Source organism: Periophthalmus magnuspinnatus, chromosome 1 (genome assembly GCF_009829125.3).
Source record: "Periophthalmus magnuspinnatus isolate fPerMag1 chromosome 1, fPerMag1.2.pri, whole genome shotgun sequence".
NCBI lineage: Eukaryota > Metazoa > Chordata > Actinopteri > Gobiiformes > Gobiidae > Periophthalmus > Periophthalmus magnuspinnatus.
In genome coordinates, this window is record NC_047126.1 from 19,069,554 (window position 1) to 19,085,497 (window position 15,944).

The 15,944-nt window shown below is 35.5% G+C and overlaps 3 protein-coding genes across 4 annotated transcripts; all 3 read right to left on the reverse strand.

The window, feature by feature from the left end:
• Positions 1–294: 294 nt before the first annotated feature.
• On the reverse strand, positions 295–3,110 carry LOC129456148 (ladderlectin-like). 2 transcript variants are annotated; one of them, XM_055222011.1, is made up of 9 exons: positions 3,001–3,110; positions 2,561–2,623; positions 2,376–2,432; positions 2,112–2,159; positions 1,660–1,695; positions 1,479–1,570; positions 1,273–1,398; positions 967–1,066; positions 295–425 (listed from the first exon to the last, which is right to left on the reverse strand). In XM_055222011.1, exons 2-9 carry the CDS (start codon positions 2,613–2,615, stop codon positions 352–354), a joined length of 588 nt encoding a protein of 195 aa, XP_055077986.1. In that variant the 5' UTR covers positions 2,616–2,623; positions 3,001–3,110; the 3' UTR covers positions 295–351. The 2 variants fall into 2 exon arrangements, with proteins under 2 accessions (XP_055077986.1, XP_055077985.1); XM_055222010.1 differs by having other exon boundaries at positions 296–425; positions 2,112–2,162.
• A 2,447-nt stretch (positions 3,111–5,557) lies between these two features.
• LOC117375864 (ladderlectin-like) lies at positions 5,558–8,281 on the reverse strand. The gene is made up of 9 exons (XM_033972221.1): positions 8,189–8,281; positions 7,805–7,864; positions 7,397–7,456; positions 7,175–7,231; positions 6,788–6,823; positions 6,605–6,696; positions 6,290–6,415; positions 5,922–6,021; positions 5,558–5,750 (listed from the first exon to the last, which is right to left on the reverse strand). The coding sequence occupies exons 2-9, from the start codon at positions 7,854–7,856 to the stop codon at positions 5,677–5,679; spliced, it is 597 nt and encodes a 198-aa protein (XP_033828112.1). The 5' UTR covers positions 7,857–7,864; positions 8,189–8,281; the 3' UTR covers positions 5,558–5,676.
• Positions 8,282–11,208: 2,927 nt separating this feature from the next.
• On the reverse strand, positions 11,209–15,588 carry LOC117369554 (uncharacterized). The gene is made up of 4 exons (XM_033964808.2): positions 15,506–15,588; positions 14,052–14,384; positions 13,544–13,825; positions 11,209–11,315 (listed from the first exon to the last, which is right to left on the reverse strand). Exons 1-4 carry the CDS (start codon positions 15,555–15,557, stop codon positions 11,209–11,211), a joined length of 774 nt encoding a protein of 257 aa, XP_033820699.1. The 5' UTR covers positions 15,558–15,588.
• Positions 15,589–15,944: the final 356 nt, after the last annotated feature.

Below are 15,944 nucleotides of genomic sequence, written 5' to 3' on the forward strand. Positions count from 1 at the left end.
TGGCATAGCACATAAATAATTTGAAATGAATTGAAATAAATAAAATCAAGAGTGAAATTCTACATTTTTTGTAGAGTGAGTCTGGTTTGTTCTAGATTAGTTTAGTCCTGGTCTAGTCTATATTTAGTACACTTTAATCCATGTGGTGTGTCTGTAAGTGTCAACACATATAAAAAACATAATCTAGATGTTTCCCACTGCATAAATCATAACATTATACAAATAGGTAAAAATCTTTTATTTTGAAAACAGTAACATCCAAAAACAGCAATTGTCAATGTTCATATAAAATATTCAAAGGTTATATTTTAGAATAACATTTTTATAATAATGCAGAAACATAAGGAGGAGTTAGCACTGGACTTTTATCTGACAGATGGAGGGTAAGGCGGTGTTGCAGTTTGAACTGTACCAGCCTTGGCCAGCTGAAAAACAGTTATACATCTTCATTAACAAAGGAAAAGACAAATACAACGTGTTTCAATTCATTTGTTCAAACATTAAACCAGACTGTCAGGGTCTAAATTCTAAGTACTACTAAACATAATATTTGGCTTTCTGAATACCACCTGATCTAAAAACAGACAATATCAGGCATGAACTAGGGCTAAATCACATCTAAAATGACTAAATTATGGATAAGTTTTTCCATATATTTGAGCAAAATTTGGAATAGCTGTTGTTAAATTTACTGAAATGTCAAACTCCACTCTGGTCGCTGAAAATTGTGGAAAGGGAAATGCACTTATTATAGTGAATAATTAGGATGTTTGGAATGTATAAGGTAAATGAGGAATAACTTTGGACATCTGCAAACCATTTAAAATGAACTAGTTCTGTTTGTCACAGTCAAAATCAAGTACAGGGCCTTTGATAGATTCATTTTTAAATTAGAGGGTGTTACAGTCTGTGTTACAGTTTGAGAATCCCTGGTCTAAGCCTTTATCTAAGGTTGTCTAAACTCACCCTGAGTGTTCATCCTCAGACACTTGTAGGTTGTACCGGAGCCTCCGGCCATGAAGTTGTAATAGTCAAAGTAAGAGCCGTCCTGCCACCGCCAAGAGCTCTGGAGAAAGAAAGAATGTCATTTTAACCTCCAACTAAATATTTTTTTAGTTTTATCAATGTAGCTTAGTAGAGATAGTAAGATAATAGAACCTTTATTTGTCCCACAATGGGGATATTCCAGTGTTGCAACATACAGTACAAGAACAGCAAGATCATTTAGTTCAAGGACAATCTCCACAAAACCTTTTCTGATTCTGAACTCACCTCAAAGTGGTACCCTCCGATCCAGGCGCTGGAGGAGCCCGCACTGCCCACCATGTACTGGAAGTGGTTATACTCCAGAGGGTTGTGCACTGATGCCAGAGTCGCCCCGAAGTTTGCACAGTAATTCTGCAGAAACAGGAGGGAGAAGGTCTTAATATCTTAATATCTTTATATCACTGCTGTTGTGCTGACGTATTTTTCTGTACCGCAGCGGATCTCCAAGTGTTTGAGTTCCTGTTGAACAAATAGCAGCTTCCACGGAAAAATCCCCAACCAGGAAGACAATACTGAGACATGACTGTGGAAAAGAAAAATAAATATTTAGTGGGTTAGTGTTAACAAAACAACACATTAGTCAGCGTATTACAGTTAATAGTGTGTGTGTACCTTCAGGGGCCAGTGGAGGCAGGTCCTCTACAGCTTCTGTAAAAAAGATTTTTCAAGACATGATCAAATAAATTGTGATTAAATGTGTTTCATCAATAGGTTGTGTTCACGTTGTAGAATGTGATGACATTATAATCTCAGATGAAGGACAAGTGCCTACGTAACTTTATGAGAGATATTTTGTTTTAAATAGAAATCCACAAGTCCAACGGTTGAACATTATTAGTATTTGTTAGAGACTGGGATAGATCCACAATCGGGATGGGACTTTCAGCTCATTTATGGGATCCAAATCTTTTCGTTAATTTCAAAGATCAGTTCAAAAGACTGGCTGATGCTAAAGTAAAAACACATTTTACCTACAAATTTCATAGTTATTTTTTTGAGAATCGAACTGACAACCCTCCAGTTAGTGGGAGCACATCTCTGCTGCCTGTGACTGATTGTCTTACCTGGTTTAGGCTCCTCTTTCACTTCCACCATCTGCACCTGGGCCACTTCTGCTGGAGGAGTTAAAATAAGAACATCATCCACACTGAATATAATACAGGTTATTGTGTTAAACCAAGATGAACTAAACTAAACACACATTTTTTGTTATCGTTGTGCACATTAGGTTGGTGAAGTCATTACAAAACAGTCTGAAACAGGGATTAAACTGACAACCCTCTGGTCAGTGGGCAAAATTCTCTACTGCCTGTGACTGATTGTATCACCTGGTTTAGGCTCATCTTTCACTTCCACCGTCTTAACTGGCTCCTCTGCTGGGGCCGCTAAAATGACAAGACACATGTATAAAAAGTTACAGTGTAGGTTAAATAACTGACTATTTCTTTTCACTTTGGATAATTTGGAAACACTGATTTGACATTTTAAGAATAAATGTGTTTCAATGTGATACCTGTGGCTTTAAATGAAACAGCCGCAAAAAGAAGAAAAATCACAACAGTTTTCATCTTCAAATCTGCAGAAAAAATATCAACATATTTTATTACAAGTCTGACATCAAAATAAAACAAAATTCTACTATAACTACTACAAATACTAAGTAATCTGACTCATGTTGATATATTCAGTCACTACTCTGCCACAGTCAATGGTGATAAACTACGTCTCTAGTTTGAACAGATTAGAGTGGGGTTTCTTAATGTTTTGGTTTTAAAGTGACTGCTCCATTACCTGTTTCTGCAATAAATGAACTATTTCAACCATACTGCTACTGTTACACCTAGAATACTTCAATTTCAAACTATTTACTGATGTAAAATTAAAGATACATATCTATAATTTTGTAACTAAGAACTATTTTCTATAAAAAGAAAGAAAACAGAGTTGACTTACATGAGATTATGCTCCTCAAGATGAACTGTAGTAGTAGTAGTAGTAGTAGTAGTAGTAGTAGTAGTAGTAGTAGTAGTAGTAGTAGTAGTAGTGCACTGATGTTGTGGAGTTCTTCTGCTCCTTATATACTTCACAAGATGCAGTCATTTCCCTGTTATCATTTGGACTTTATACTCTTGTTCTGCATAAGTTGTATTTTTAAACACATTCACTATTGCTTCCTGGTGAATGGTAAAATACATTTATTTTATGACCCAATCAGGAATCCTTCATTGAAATGACAAAACAGGATATGATTTTATCTTATTTGTGAGAGTTTATTTCTTGGATTTTATGTCTAACTGATGTTAATCTTCTCCCATGTTAGTGCTTTTTCTACATTGTATAAAACATCATGATGTAAACAGTTTAGTTTAGTTTAAACCTGGTCTAAATGTATAACTGGGAATGCAACAATATTAGTTTTTATTGTTATGATTATTGTGAAAACCAAACTGTGAAATCCTTAAAGTGCTTTCATCCACACTGTTTAATAGATCCTCATTCTTCAGTATGTTCCCAGTTTGACAAAATGAAGTTTTCTAAATCACAAAGTAAAGTTAATGTGACAGAACAGACAGACTAAATTAAATGACTTATTTTTGCCTCCAAAATTGTATCAATAATTATGAGTTTCTTTACTTCTTATGATTACAATAACACAATTATCTATTAACTGAGGACTCTTCACATCCATTTGTGTGATACGATTAAAACTAAACCAAAGCAAAGCAATCAGGAGAAATATTTCAGGTCAGAAACTGGAGGATTAACCCAGAACTAAACTTGAACCAGGACTAAACCAGGACTAAACTAGGACTAAAGCAGAATTTTACCAGGACTAAACTAGGACTAAACCAGGGTTTAACCAGGACTAAATCAAGTCTAGACAAGGACCACTTAAAGCAGTGACCTTCAGATGTAAGTTGTAAAATGAGATAAAGAGCAGTGAATGAGAAATGATTTAGATAAGAGTTTAAAGAGGATGTTTGGAACGTGAAGGAGAATAGAACAAAGATAAACAGTAAAGGCAATAAACACTGGACCAGAGCCAAGAGAGAGGCGAGGCAGAAAGACATGTGGATTATTATTATTGTTTTTTTTTTTTTATTATTCACAGAGACTTGTTGTAACGCAATTTTGAATCTAAAAATCTTATTTAGCTCATTTATGTTTAACCAGGACCTGTCATAGTTTGAGCATTTCTGCAGTAAACTCCCATATTTTTCTTTTGGTGGCAAAATATTTAAACAATGTTAATATGTTGATTTCAGGACTAAGTAGAGTTATTTTTATTAAGATTACTGGGTTTGTATCTTTGTAGATTTTGTAGTTTTGGTCATCCAACAAAGGACTGTACAAATAAACATTGATTAATTAAAACAAAAGTACAGGTCTGTTGTTAACCACGTGAGTACAATATTCCTAGTTGGGACATAAAATACTTTGTTTTTCTCATTCACATATCAGGAAGTAGTCAGAAAATTCAGTCAACTTACAGTAAGGGGTAAAAAGTCCAACATGATTACAAGGCCGTGTTTATAGTGTCCTAGGAACATTTTAGTTTGTATTTTACACTTTCTGGTGTAATACAGAACCAACAAATTATTTATTTTTTTAGAAAAATAAATACATTTTTATTTAAAATAGATGAAATTATCTGTATATATGAATAATTACCCCTAAACTGAAAGAAACACAGCCTATTCAACTGTCAACATCAGTCAAATTATTCATCCATGTTCCATAGTGTGGCATTAAACATCTATCTTGCATTTATTTAATTACAGATGTTTTTTAACTGCTGAAATACTTTGAAAAACATATATTCTTACTGTGTTCAGAGACACCTTTCCACAGATCTAACCTGTAACTTGATTTGATGGTGTCACCTGCTTGTCTCCATGTATAGATAAGTTTAATACTGTAGTGTGGAACATTTCAGACAAAGCAATGGTGTCTTCAACAGGCAGGTGACATACCCTCCATCACAAATGTGACTTCGTGCACTTTTAAATTGTATTTTTATTATTCACTATTGACAAATATCATGAAAAATTGTATATATATATATATATATATATATAATTATTTTTATTTATATATTTATTTATTTTGTCTCACAAATCCAGAATGGATGGGAAAAATACCATGAAATCACATATTTGAGTTGAAGAAATGTGCATTCTACGTCCTGTATGGTTGTTTAGTCCTGTTTTAGACCTTATTTGTGGTCAAAACAGTGTATGAACTTTGTCTGAATGCTTTTGTGACTAGAGTTTGACTACGTGAATATAAAATAAAGTTCTGCTCTTCACAGAGCAGAAATTTAAAGAAAGAAAGAGCAGAGCTGAAGTTTAAACTGGGAGTAAACCATGACTCATTTGAAATGCAGAGAGGAAAAATATAAACACCATGAAACCAAACTCAAGGTCAACTTAATGTATGTATTACTTTATTTGACGAACTAGGTTGTTTCATAAAGCACAGGAGGATAAAAATGTCAAACGAGTACAGGTTTACAAGTTATAATAATTTTATTTGAAAACAGTAACATCCAGTATCATCATGACATCATCAAAACAAGTGGATTTTAACCACAGACTCCATAAACATGTAAATATTCAGTCTATGATTTTAACACTGCACTTTTATCTGACAGATTGAGGGAACAGCGAAGAGGCAGTTTGAACTGAACCAGCCTTGACCAGCTGAAAAACAATTATACGTCATCATTAGTAAAGGAACAATGAAATAATAAAAAAGAATATTGTCATAATTAACATACTTAATTGTTTATTGTGTATTTTAATGCATTTCAGTAGAGATTCATCCTGCCTAAGTCCAAGTGCTAAAGAGGATCCTTAAAATACTAGACTCACTCTGAGAGTTCATCGTCAGACACTTGTGGGTTGTACCGGAGCCTCCGCTTATGAAGTTGTAATAGTCGAAGTAAGAGCCGTCCTGCCACCGCCAAGAGCTCTGGACACAATATTACACTTGTATTACAGTCAATTTCATATTAGCAGCACAGTAAATGCAAATGTTTGTTTACAGTAGTTAAAAAAATGTTCAGATTAAAAGTTCAGATTAAAAGTAAAAGTATAAAAAAAAATAATAATTAAAAAAAAAAAAAAAATTATTAAAGTGTCCAATGTGCTCATGCCTCCAGCATCCCAGCCCCGCAGTATACTGATACTTTTCATTACGTCCTGGTACTCAAGTCTTCATCAGAGAAAATGTGACTGACCTCAAAGTGGTACCCTCCAATCCAGGCGTTGGCGAAGCCTGCTCTGCCCACCATGTACTGGAGGTGGTTATACTCCAGAGGGTTGTGCACAGCTGCCAAAGTCCCCCCGAAGTTTGCACAGTAACTCTGCACAGAAGCCAGTGAAGGATTACACAGACATCTTGTGTTTCTTATTGCCACGTAACTACACGTACTTTAATGCAAGTGCTACTGTGGTTTCTATAACTCCTGCTACTCCAGTTATTACAGCTACTATTACGATACAGTAAATGAAAATATACAAAATAATGAACAGAATTAAAGAAAATTGCATACCACGGCGTCGCTCCAAGAGTTGAAGTTTCTGTTCATGTAGTAACAGTTTCCACGAAAAAACTCCCAATCAGGAAGGCAATATTGTGAGTGGACTGTGAAAATGAACATGGCAAATAACACATGTGAATAAAGTGACAAAACAACAGCACAGGCCCATAACTGTAAAGAGCAGTGTGTGTTTACCTTCAGGGGCCAGTGGAGGAAGGGCTTGATCAGCTTCTGTGAAAATGAAATATATAATGAAATATATATAATAAACCAAAATATGAAATATATATAAAATCAAATAAATGTAATAAGATTTAATTTAAACATGAAAAACTGATTAACAACTGTTTTGTCTAATACATAGAAATAATATAAAGTAACAAATTGTGTTGTTAAAGGGGAACTAACTCCTCAGTCTCATTAAAAGTCCATTAACAGTCACAGTTACTCTGCTTTCAAAATCGACAGTGTGTCTTGCTTTACTACATAAAAACAGTGTGTCTTGCTTTACTACATAAAAACAGTGTGCAATGTCATTAGTGGAAACTGAACCAACAACACTCATGTCAGTGATTGTGTTACCTGGTGTAGCCTCCTCCTTCACCTCCACCTCCTCTACTAGAACTTCAACTGAAGCTGCTAAAATGAAAAAAGAAACTTGTTTTAATTTGTTTTCTTCTCTTGAATGCAAAAATCTTTATCAATAGTTTTTGTTTTGTTTTTTAACTCTAAGGATCTGAACCAGCAACTCTCTGGTTAGGGGGTAAATATCTCTTTGGTACTTTTGGTGAGTGAATGTGTTACCTGGTTTAGGCTCCTCTTTCAGTTCCACTTTTTGCACAGGAGCCTCTTCTGCTGGGGCGGCTAAAATGAGAAAATTATTGTTTAAAAATGTTTAAAATGTTCAGTGTTGGTTTAATGTGTTAAAATGTTGTATCTCGGTGAAGCGTCTGCCATTGCTTTGCCAGAATTGTTTCCCAATAAAGCATTAAATTGATCTTTTTCCATGGGGACAAGCAGGTGATGCCAGTAAGCCAAATTACAGGTCAGATCTATGGAAAGCAAACCCACTCACAGTAAAATAGATTTAGTTTGATGCCATACTCCGGAACATTCCTGGCAAAGCAATAGCATCTCCATGAGTTAAGCAGATGGAAAACCCTCCAACAGAGAAGTTACACAGTGCAACTTTAATGTGTTTAAAAGTGTTACCTGTGGCTGTCAATGCGACAGCAAAAAGGAGAAAAATCACAACAGTTTTCATCTTCAAATCTGTGGGAAAAAGCATAATGTAAAAATAAATTCACTAAAACTACAGCTCAGTGTCACACTTAAACTGTTTGAAATGGGATTTAAACCTTCAACTTTCTGATTATAGGTTGACCACTGCAACTGATATCACTGCTTCTACAAAACTTCTCATACTACTGTCCAAACCAAGAACACAGTACAAATAATTGATTTTACACTTTCAAAAATGTTGCAATGTATTTCCCAACTCAAACAATAAATGATTTGCAAACAAGTTAAAGGAAAGTAACTCTAAAAACAGCACTAATGTTTGCAGAATTACAAAAGGCATGAGAATTGACTCACTTAGGGGTGTTCTTCAAGATGAACTGTAGTAGTTGTTGTTGTAGTAGTAGTCGTAGTAGTAGTAGTGCACTGATGCTGTGGAGTTCTTCTGCTCCTTATATACTTCACACGATGCAGTCGTTTCCCTGTTATCATGTGGACTTTAGACTCTTGTTTCCTTCTTTTTCTAGAGGCATATTATTATATTGCTTTCCCGTGAATGGTAAAATAGATGTCTTTTATGACCAAAACTAGAATTTTACTGGAATTACAAAACTGATCAGTGATCTCTTTTTTACTATTGAGCAATCAGAAACTTGTCTTGGATTTACTGTAAGGAGATTACCCCAGATGTAAACCTGCAGCATAAGAAAAAAAACAGTTTGAATTCAGCCTACACCAGTTCACACAAAACTAACCAGGGTCACACCAGGTCTGAACTTGTACTAATCCAGGTCTAAATCAGGACTGAAGTAGGTCTACACACTCTGGTGTATAGGTTCGTTCACACTCATAATGACACATCTAAATTGGTTCTAAACTGGGATTAAATTCAGAACTAAATCTGGCCTAGACCTGGAATAAACTAAAACCAAGTCCAGTTTAGCTCCAGTTTAGTTCCAGTTTGGAGGTAGTTTGTTTTACAAGTGTGACTGTCTTCTTTTGAATCAGCCCTGAGCTAGTAAAGACTTGTGGTGTAATCTTTACTAATCACATCTAGAGATGTATTAAATCAGGACTTAAATGTAACTGAACCAAGACCAAAGCAGAACTAAACTAGGACTAAAACAGGACTAAAACAGGACTGAACTAGGACTAAACCATAATAAACACGATTTAACTAGGTCTGATGAGGCAAGGCAAGTTTATTTCTATAGCACAGTTTGTACACAAAGTAATTTTAAGTGCTTTACAGAATAAGAAATACATTAAAATCAAGTCAAAACATCATAAATAATCACCATAAAAACATTAAAAGAGAAAATGCAGAATAAAAATCTTTCAGTCATATGCACAGCCAAACAGAACCATTTTAACTCTGGATTTAATCATTGCCGAAGTAGAAGTCTCACATCTTTAGAATTGTTCTAGGTTTTTGCTGAATAAAACTGAAATGCTGATTCCCCATGTTTAGTCCTGACTCTAGGAGATGTATTAAGTATGTAATGTGTTAAGCTACGGAGAGATTTGTACACAAGCAGAGCTAAAGTCTATTCTCAGAGCCATAGGAGGCCAGTGCAGAGACCTAAGCACAGGACTTATGAGCTTCTACTTTCTGGTTCTAGTCAGAACCCGAGCAGCAGCGTTCTGGAAGTACTGCAGCAAATCAACTGCTTAACGTTGGTTTGGAGAGGCCAGTGAGCAGGCTGTTCCAGTAGTCTAACCTATTGGAGACAAATGCATGGATAAGTCTCTGCAAGGTTCTGACAATCCCTGTTTTCTAGATAGGGCATGAACCAGTTTAGTGCCGTACCAAAGATGCCCACCCAGTCCTCTAGTCTCTGTAAGAGGATCCCATGATCCACACTGTCAAAGGCAGCACTCAGATCTAACAGGATCAAGATTGAGACTTTGCCTGTAACAGTGTTCAGGCGGATTTGTCACAATGACAAATGGCATCGTGCTGTGATGGGATTTAAAATCAGACTGGAGTTCTTCATCTGGAGAAAGTTAATATGCTGTTGTTGAACAAGATTTTCAGGGATTTTGCCTAAACATGACAAATGTCTATGTAATCCCTCAGTTGTCCAGGTCTGATCCATAGTAAAAGCCAAAAGTTACATCTGTCAACTGGACAAAAGGTTGCAAGAGTGAAGATGTTTTAACAACTCTGAGTTGTATGAATATGGTAATTATGACTCTGGCACAGTGCACACTTAGTGTAGCTCAATAGGTCTAGCATACATACAGAAACTGTAAACAAGAGTTGTTTCCAGTTTCAGTGTAGTTAGCTCCTCCCTTTAGATAGATACAGTGTCCACCAGCAATCTGACCAGAACTGAAAAAGCGGCTTGGATGAGCAATGAAACGTCTTCACTCCAGTAACTTTTTGTCCAGCTGACAGATTTAACTTTTGGCTTTTCCAAAAAACGGCAGATTTGATTTAGGTCAAGACTGCTCTTGCATGTTAACTATGCAAAGTGAGGGTGATAGCAAACTGTTGAACGGAGACTAAACTGGTGACAATCTCTTGGACAGTTTTGTCAGTTACAGGTGCAAAGTGAGTCAGCTCTAAGTGTCTAGGTGGGTGCTGGGGGTTATTTGTGATGTGGAATTGATGGCATTTTTAATGCCCTGAACCTTGTCATTAAAGAATACTGCAAACTCATTGCACTTAGATGTGGAAATTAGTTCTAACAGCAGCAGAGCTAAAGGGTTTGTTAATTTGTTTACTGTTGCAAAAAAGATATGAGATTTGTTATTGTGACTTTCAATATTGTTTGAAAAAGATCTCCCTTGCTCTACATAAGCTGTTGTTGTACATGTATATGTTTTCTCTGTAAATCTCATAATGAACCTGGAGCTTTGACTTGCACTATTCCCACTCTGCGCTCCCCTTTCTCTTCCTCCGTGTCACTTTCTGCTTATCTTTAACCATTTACACCATCATCAGGGCAATGGTGTCCAGAACGCTCAAAACACTTGAAGTCACAGAGTTCAACGAAACATCAACATAAGGCATTTGTGTATCGTTTCCGTGAACAGTGCAGCTGTGTTATCATTTATGTGTCTTCAACTGCAGATAAGACTTAAGAGGATATTTGAAACGTAATGCTGAAAACAACAACAACAATGCTGAAAACAACGCAGATAAACAGTAGAGGCAATAAACACTGGAAACACTATATATATATATATATATATATATATATATATATATATATATATATATATATATATATATATATATATATATATATATATATATATATATATATATATATATATATATATATATATATATATATATATATATATATATATATATATATATATATATATATATATATATATATTTATTTTTTTTTTTTTTCTCCAGGTCAGTTCCTGATCCTGAGGTGGTCGACCACAAGAGCAATCATAACCAGACCGATAATTGCAGACAGGATCAATCTCACCATGAGCTCATTATGGCAGCTGCCGGTCTCTGCAAACAAACACACTATTAATGGAACTGTATGTAAGATTTTGATTTTAAATTTCACTAACTTCTGCAGAAACCCACAATGTTTTTCAGTCCCTGTGATATTTATACTTTCTTTTTTCCTGGTAAGCAGCCATATTTGTTTTCATACAGACAGACTATGTGTGTCTCTGATTGACTATCTACCTGTAAGTCATGACTCATATCTTCATAAAGTAGTGAGAAAGTGTGTGTGCTGGATCCTGGGCTACCCAGCTGCATGATACTGATATTAATTTCTGTGTATTTCTTACTAACTTTAAGGATGGTCCAACAGTTACTGAAGATTTCAGTAATTACTTTATAAATTCTGTGAACAAAATCACACAACAAACTTCTAGATCTATTCATCTTTTCATGCCACCTGCCCCTTCTTTCAGTACTACCTTAACTTTCAACTATATTGACCAGGCTAAAACTGATCCTTATCAAGTTTGGCCAAAGACCACTGGGTTCATGACAGCAATCTCATCAAAAAACACAAGGAGACATGACAACTATAACCCAGATTGTTAATAAATCAATCAAAATGTTCTCCCCAGTGTTTTCAAAACTGCAGTCGTAACAACAATTCACAAATCTGGTGGAAAAAGTGAAATAAACAACTACAGACCTATTAGTATATTACCTGTAGTATCAAAAATCCCAGAGAGAACAATTAAAGATCAGTTAACAGACCATTTGAACAACAATAATTTCTTGAATCCAAAGCAATTTGGCTTTCACAGCAATCATTCTGCTGAAGCTGCCTGCTGCTACCTGACAGAGAGCATTAGAGCTAGCCTGGACAGAGGGGGCACAGTGGGTGCTGCGTTTCTAGATCTATGAAAGGCCTTTGACACAGAAGACCACTCTGTCCTCCTGTCCAAGCTCTGTCAGTACCATCTTTCCATTGATGCATTACATTGGGTAAAGTCATATCTCTCTGATCGGGTACAGTGTGTAGGAGCAAACAATTCCCACAAGGGTCAATACTGGGGTCCCTGTTGTTCAGCATTTATATCATGACCTCCCAGACGTGTGCAAAGATGTTGACATCACCATGTACGCAGATGATGCTGTTATCTACACATGGAAGAAATGCGCAGCAAGTGGCCATTATATTATCTTCAGCTATGAATAAAATTGGTAATTGGCTCCAACTTTCATGTCTGACACTAAACATTAATAAAACATTAATTTGGTCAGTGAGTATTTGACCAAAATTAACAAAATTCAAGACATGTCCAACATCTTCATAAACGGAGTAAAATTAAATATTGTAACAGAGACAAAGTACCTAGGGGTTAATTTGGACCAGACTCAATCCGATACAACATCTCTTCTCTAAGACACATGAGGAACAGCTTGAAGATGGAGGTCGCTTTCACATATTTCAATGCCATGATTATTTCACACACCACCTACTGTGTGTCCTACTGGTCTCAGGTGAATGAGAGCACGCTCAAGCCTCTCAGCTCCATCTATGATCGAGCATTAAAGGCTTGATTAAAAAAAATTATAAAGTTAAGTTATCACCACTGTAATGTCTTAAGTAAATATAAAATGCTCAGTTTCTACAATTGAATTCTGTATTCAAATCTAAGAAATTCAAAATTATTAATTATGCAGCTCCACCTCCATTGAAAACATTTATTAAACTCTGTTCCAAACAAACTCCCCAATCCACTCGGTCTTTGTGAACTGAAATTGCACAGTTCCAAAAAGATCCTCCGCCTTTGCTCAGGCGCCTTTTCATTTCAAACCATCAGGCGGTGGAATCAGCTTCCAGACAGTTTGAAATTGTCTGTAGATTTGAATAATTTTACTAGAAATTTGAAAAAGTACATGTTAGATAACCAAGTATGTCAACATCAGTCTAGTTAATTTGTAATGTTCTGTATTCATTGTAAAAAACTTGCACATAACAATTTTTAATATCTGTGTGGACTGTAGGAAACATGAAATATATTAGACATGGTGACATTTTATTGTATTTTACTGCTAATGTTAATGATGAATTGTTAGTCTTGTAATGTAATTGTAATGAAATGTGTATTTTAATGTGTGTTCACCTGCCCAGGACATGGAACAGTAGCAGTAGCTAAGTCTGGTACAAATCATCTTTTCTTTTGTAAGATTAATTAATTTAAACATGGTTCCTAACAAATAAAGAACAAAGAAAAATAAATAAATAAATAGCTGATATTTACCTCCTTTCTTCAGACACAGCTGGTTAGGGTCAAAATTCATGCTCTGTTTCTCCATTGGGTTTTGTGCTTCACAGATGTATTTGCTGGTTTCACCGAGCCCTAACTCCAAAGGGAGAGAAAGCCGGGCTAACTCAACACTGGACATGTTTTTGAGTTGGACTGTCCCTCTGAACCAGGACAGGCTCAGGTTTCTGCTGTTTTCAGTAGAGCACTCGATCAGGAGCGGCTGGCACCCTCCAGGATGTATCTGTACAATGTCGACTGAGGGTGTGGAGAGGGGATCTGAAAAATAAAGACTCAATAAAGCATGCACAAAGACTTAATCCATAATGAACAGATAGTTTATTAAGCATGATTCAGGCTTAGTAACTACCTAATTAAAAGCCCATTTCCATGTATTTGAGTAAAATTTGTGTTGCCCAAGTACAGACACATTGTATAGCTGCCCTCGAATGATTTTTATTGTTGCAAAGGAGAGAGAGTCACAAGGAACATATTGATTTCTTACTGTAGACTGTGAGTTTAAATAACTTGTATGAGATGAATGGTCCGATGCGTTGCTGCTTGTACTGTCCCGTATCATTCACAGTCAGGTTGGACAGGATCAGGTCTCCAGTCTCTTTGTCCAAATTAATTCTGCTCTGAAACTGATCCAAAACCGAGAGTCGAACTTCAGAATAAGTGATTTTGGCGATCATTATGGAACGGTCAGATGTTTCAAAAGTCCATAAAAGCTGCTCATCCGGGTTGAAAGTTTTTTTCCATTTAAACGTCACTGTGGCTCCAGCTTTAGCATCGACCGGTTCCACTTCACCATCTGCCCACGCACAACAGCACAGAACTGAAACAGAGGAAACTAAGGTTAGCTGTAGATTATTTATTATTTCACTATATGTATCCATTGTAATGCCCTTTTACAGTCTGGAGCTTGTCATTGGATGTAAGGACACAACAGGAACATGCTTGAAAGTTAATCAATATTAACAATGTGCCAAAGGGTTTGTGGGAGCTAGGGATAAATAAGACAGATTTAAACACATTTTCCTCCTTCTGTTGTGTGAAAATCAGGTACCCCAGCTTTGATTTATTGATCCAGGAGTAGAAATTCTTATAATTCTTAAATTATAAATGTGCAATACAATTTCCCAACCAAGTGTCTATGACCATATTTTGGCTGTACAGTTTGTTTGTTTTTTTTTTGTTTTTTTTGTAATTATATGTGTACTGTAATTAAAAAGGAAAGTGGATTTAAATTAATATAACGCAAGAGATAATCTTGTTCTTTGTGGTGTGTTGTTGACACTTGACACTACTTTGATCACTTTCCTCCAAACCCTCCCGTCTCTGAAACAGGAAATGATCAAACCCAGAGATGCACAAAATGTAAGCCCACTTATGCAACATTCAAAATCTAACTCATATGACTGAAACTGAATTTAAAAAAATAATTATTATTATATGTGAATTCGCTTAATTCACAAGTAAATACCTGTAGTTAATGTTTCTGGTTATGAAACATTAACTATATAAAAAATACAAATTATTTCCCGAACATGAACCATTTGCTCTGGATTTTCCCTAAAGTGTTTGTAGTCAAAATGAGGTTAAAACCGTGTCTTTGTGGTCTTATTGGCCCCATTTTTTACCCTGTAGCTCCAGGAAGCAGCTAGCATCCACGTTTACAATATTAAAATGTCAAAATTTTACAATAAATTTACATGCTGCATGTCTTTATTTTTTGTTTTATTTTTTCATAGTTTATATTATTCTTTGTTTAATGTTGTGCCATAATGTCGAAGCAAGTTCCTAGTTTGTGAATTTTGTTCACTGAAAATTTGATAATATCTGAATATATGACAAGTAAGTAAATACAGTAAAATAAAGTGAATAAATACAGTAAAATACAATACAGTGTAAAAAATAATAATAATAATCATAATAAAAATTAAAAAAAAAACGTACCCAGAGCCAAGCACAAAAAGCCTTGTATTTTCCGTCGAACGTCTGAATCCATTTTGTGTGTTTCGACAGTCACATTTTTCTATTGAAACTATACCTGAGCTGGAGATGTGAAAGTGTTTCAGAAGCGCCACTGAAAGACTAGTAGTGTTATTACATCACACGTTTATATATAGCATGTCCTTTTTGTGGCTGCTTTGTAAAAACAACTTTGTAAGAATTTGGTTATTCTGTTTAAATTATGTGCATAGGTTACAGCAGTAGCAGTAGTAGTAACAGTACTAATGGAAGTAACAGTAGTAGCAATGACAGTAGTGGTGGTGGCAATAGTTGTAATCACGACATTGTAGTAGGAGCCATGTAGTATACCTTAGTTGTAGGATTAATAGTAGTGATAGCAGCTGCCTTGTAGAAGTAATAGTAGTAGTAATAGTAGTTGTAG

What these genes read in the sequence shown, in the direction of transcription:
- LOC117375864 (XM_033972221.1), bottom strand. Translation starts at nt 7,856, where the DNA reads ATGAAAACTGTTGTGATTTTTCTCCTTTTTGCTGTCGCATTGACAGCC. An exon ending in TCCTCCACTGGCCCCTGAAG is followed by an intron (nt 6,697 to 6,787) that starts GTAAACACACAC and finishes TCATTTTCACAG; the next exon opens with TCCACTCACAATATTGCCTT. An exon ending in TTGGAGGGTACCACTTTGAG is followed by an intron (nt 6,022 to 6,289) that starts GTCAGTCACATT and finishes TATTGTGTCCAG; the next exon opens with AGCTCTTGGCGGTGGCAGGA.
- LOC129456148 (XM_055222010.1), bottom strand. Translation starts at nt 2,615, where the DNA reads ATGAAAACTGTTGTGATTTTTCTTCTTTTTGCGGCTGTTTCATTTAAA. An exon ending in TCGGAGGGTACCACTTTGAG is followed by an intron (nt 1,067 to 1,272) that starts GTGAGTTCAGAA and finishes TTCTTTCTCCAG; the next exon opens with AGCTCTTGGCGGTGGCAGGA. An exon ending in TCTGAGGATGAACACTCAGG is followed by an intron (nt 426 to 966) that starts GTGAGTTTAGAC and finishes ACTGTTTTTCAG; the next exon opens with CTGGCCAAGGCTGGTACAGT.
- LOC117369554 (XM_033964808.2), bottom strand. Translation starts at nt 15,557, where the DNA reads ATGGATTCAGACGTTCGACGGAAAATACAAGGCTTTTTGTGCTTGGCT. An exon ending in CTTTTTGTGCTTGGCTCTGG is followed by an intron (nt 14,385 to 15,505) that starts GTACGTTTTTTT and finishes CCTCTGTTTCAG; the next exon opens with TTCTGTGCTGTTGTGCGTGG. An exon ending in ATTTAAACTCACAGTCTACA is followed by an intron (nt 13,826 to 14,051) that starts GTAAGAAATCAA and finishes TTTATTTTTCAG; the next exon opens with ATCCCCTCTCCACACCCTCA.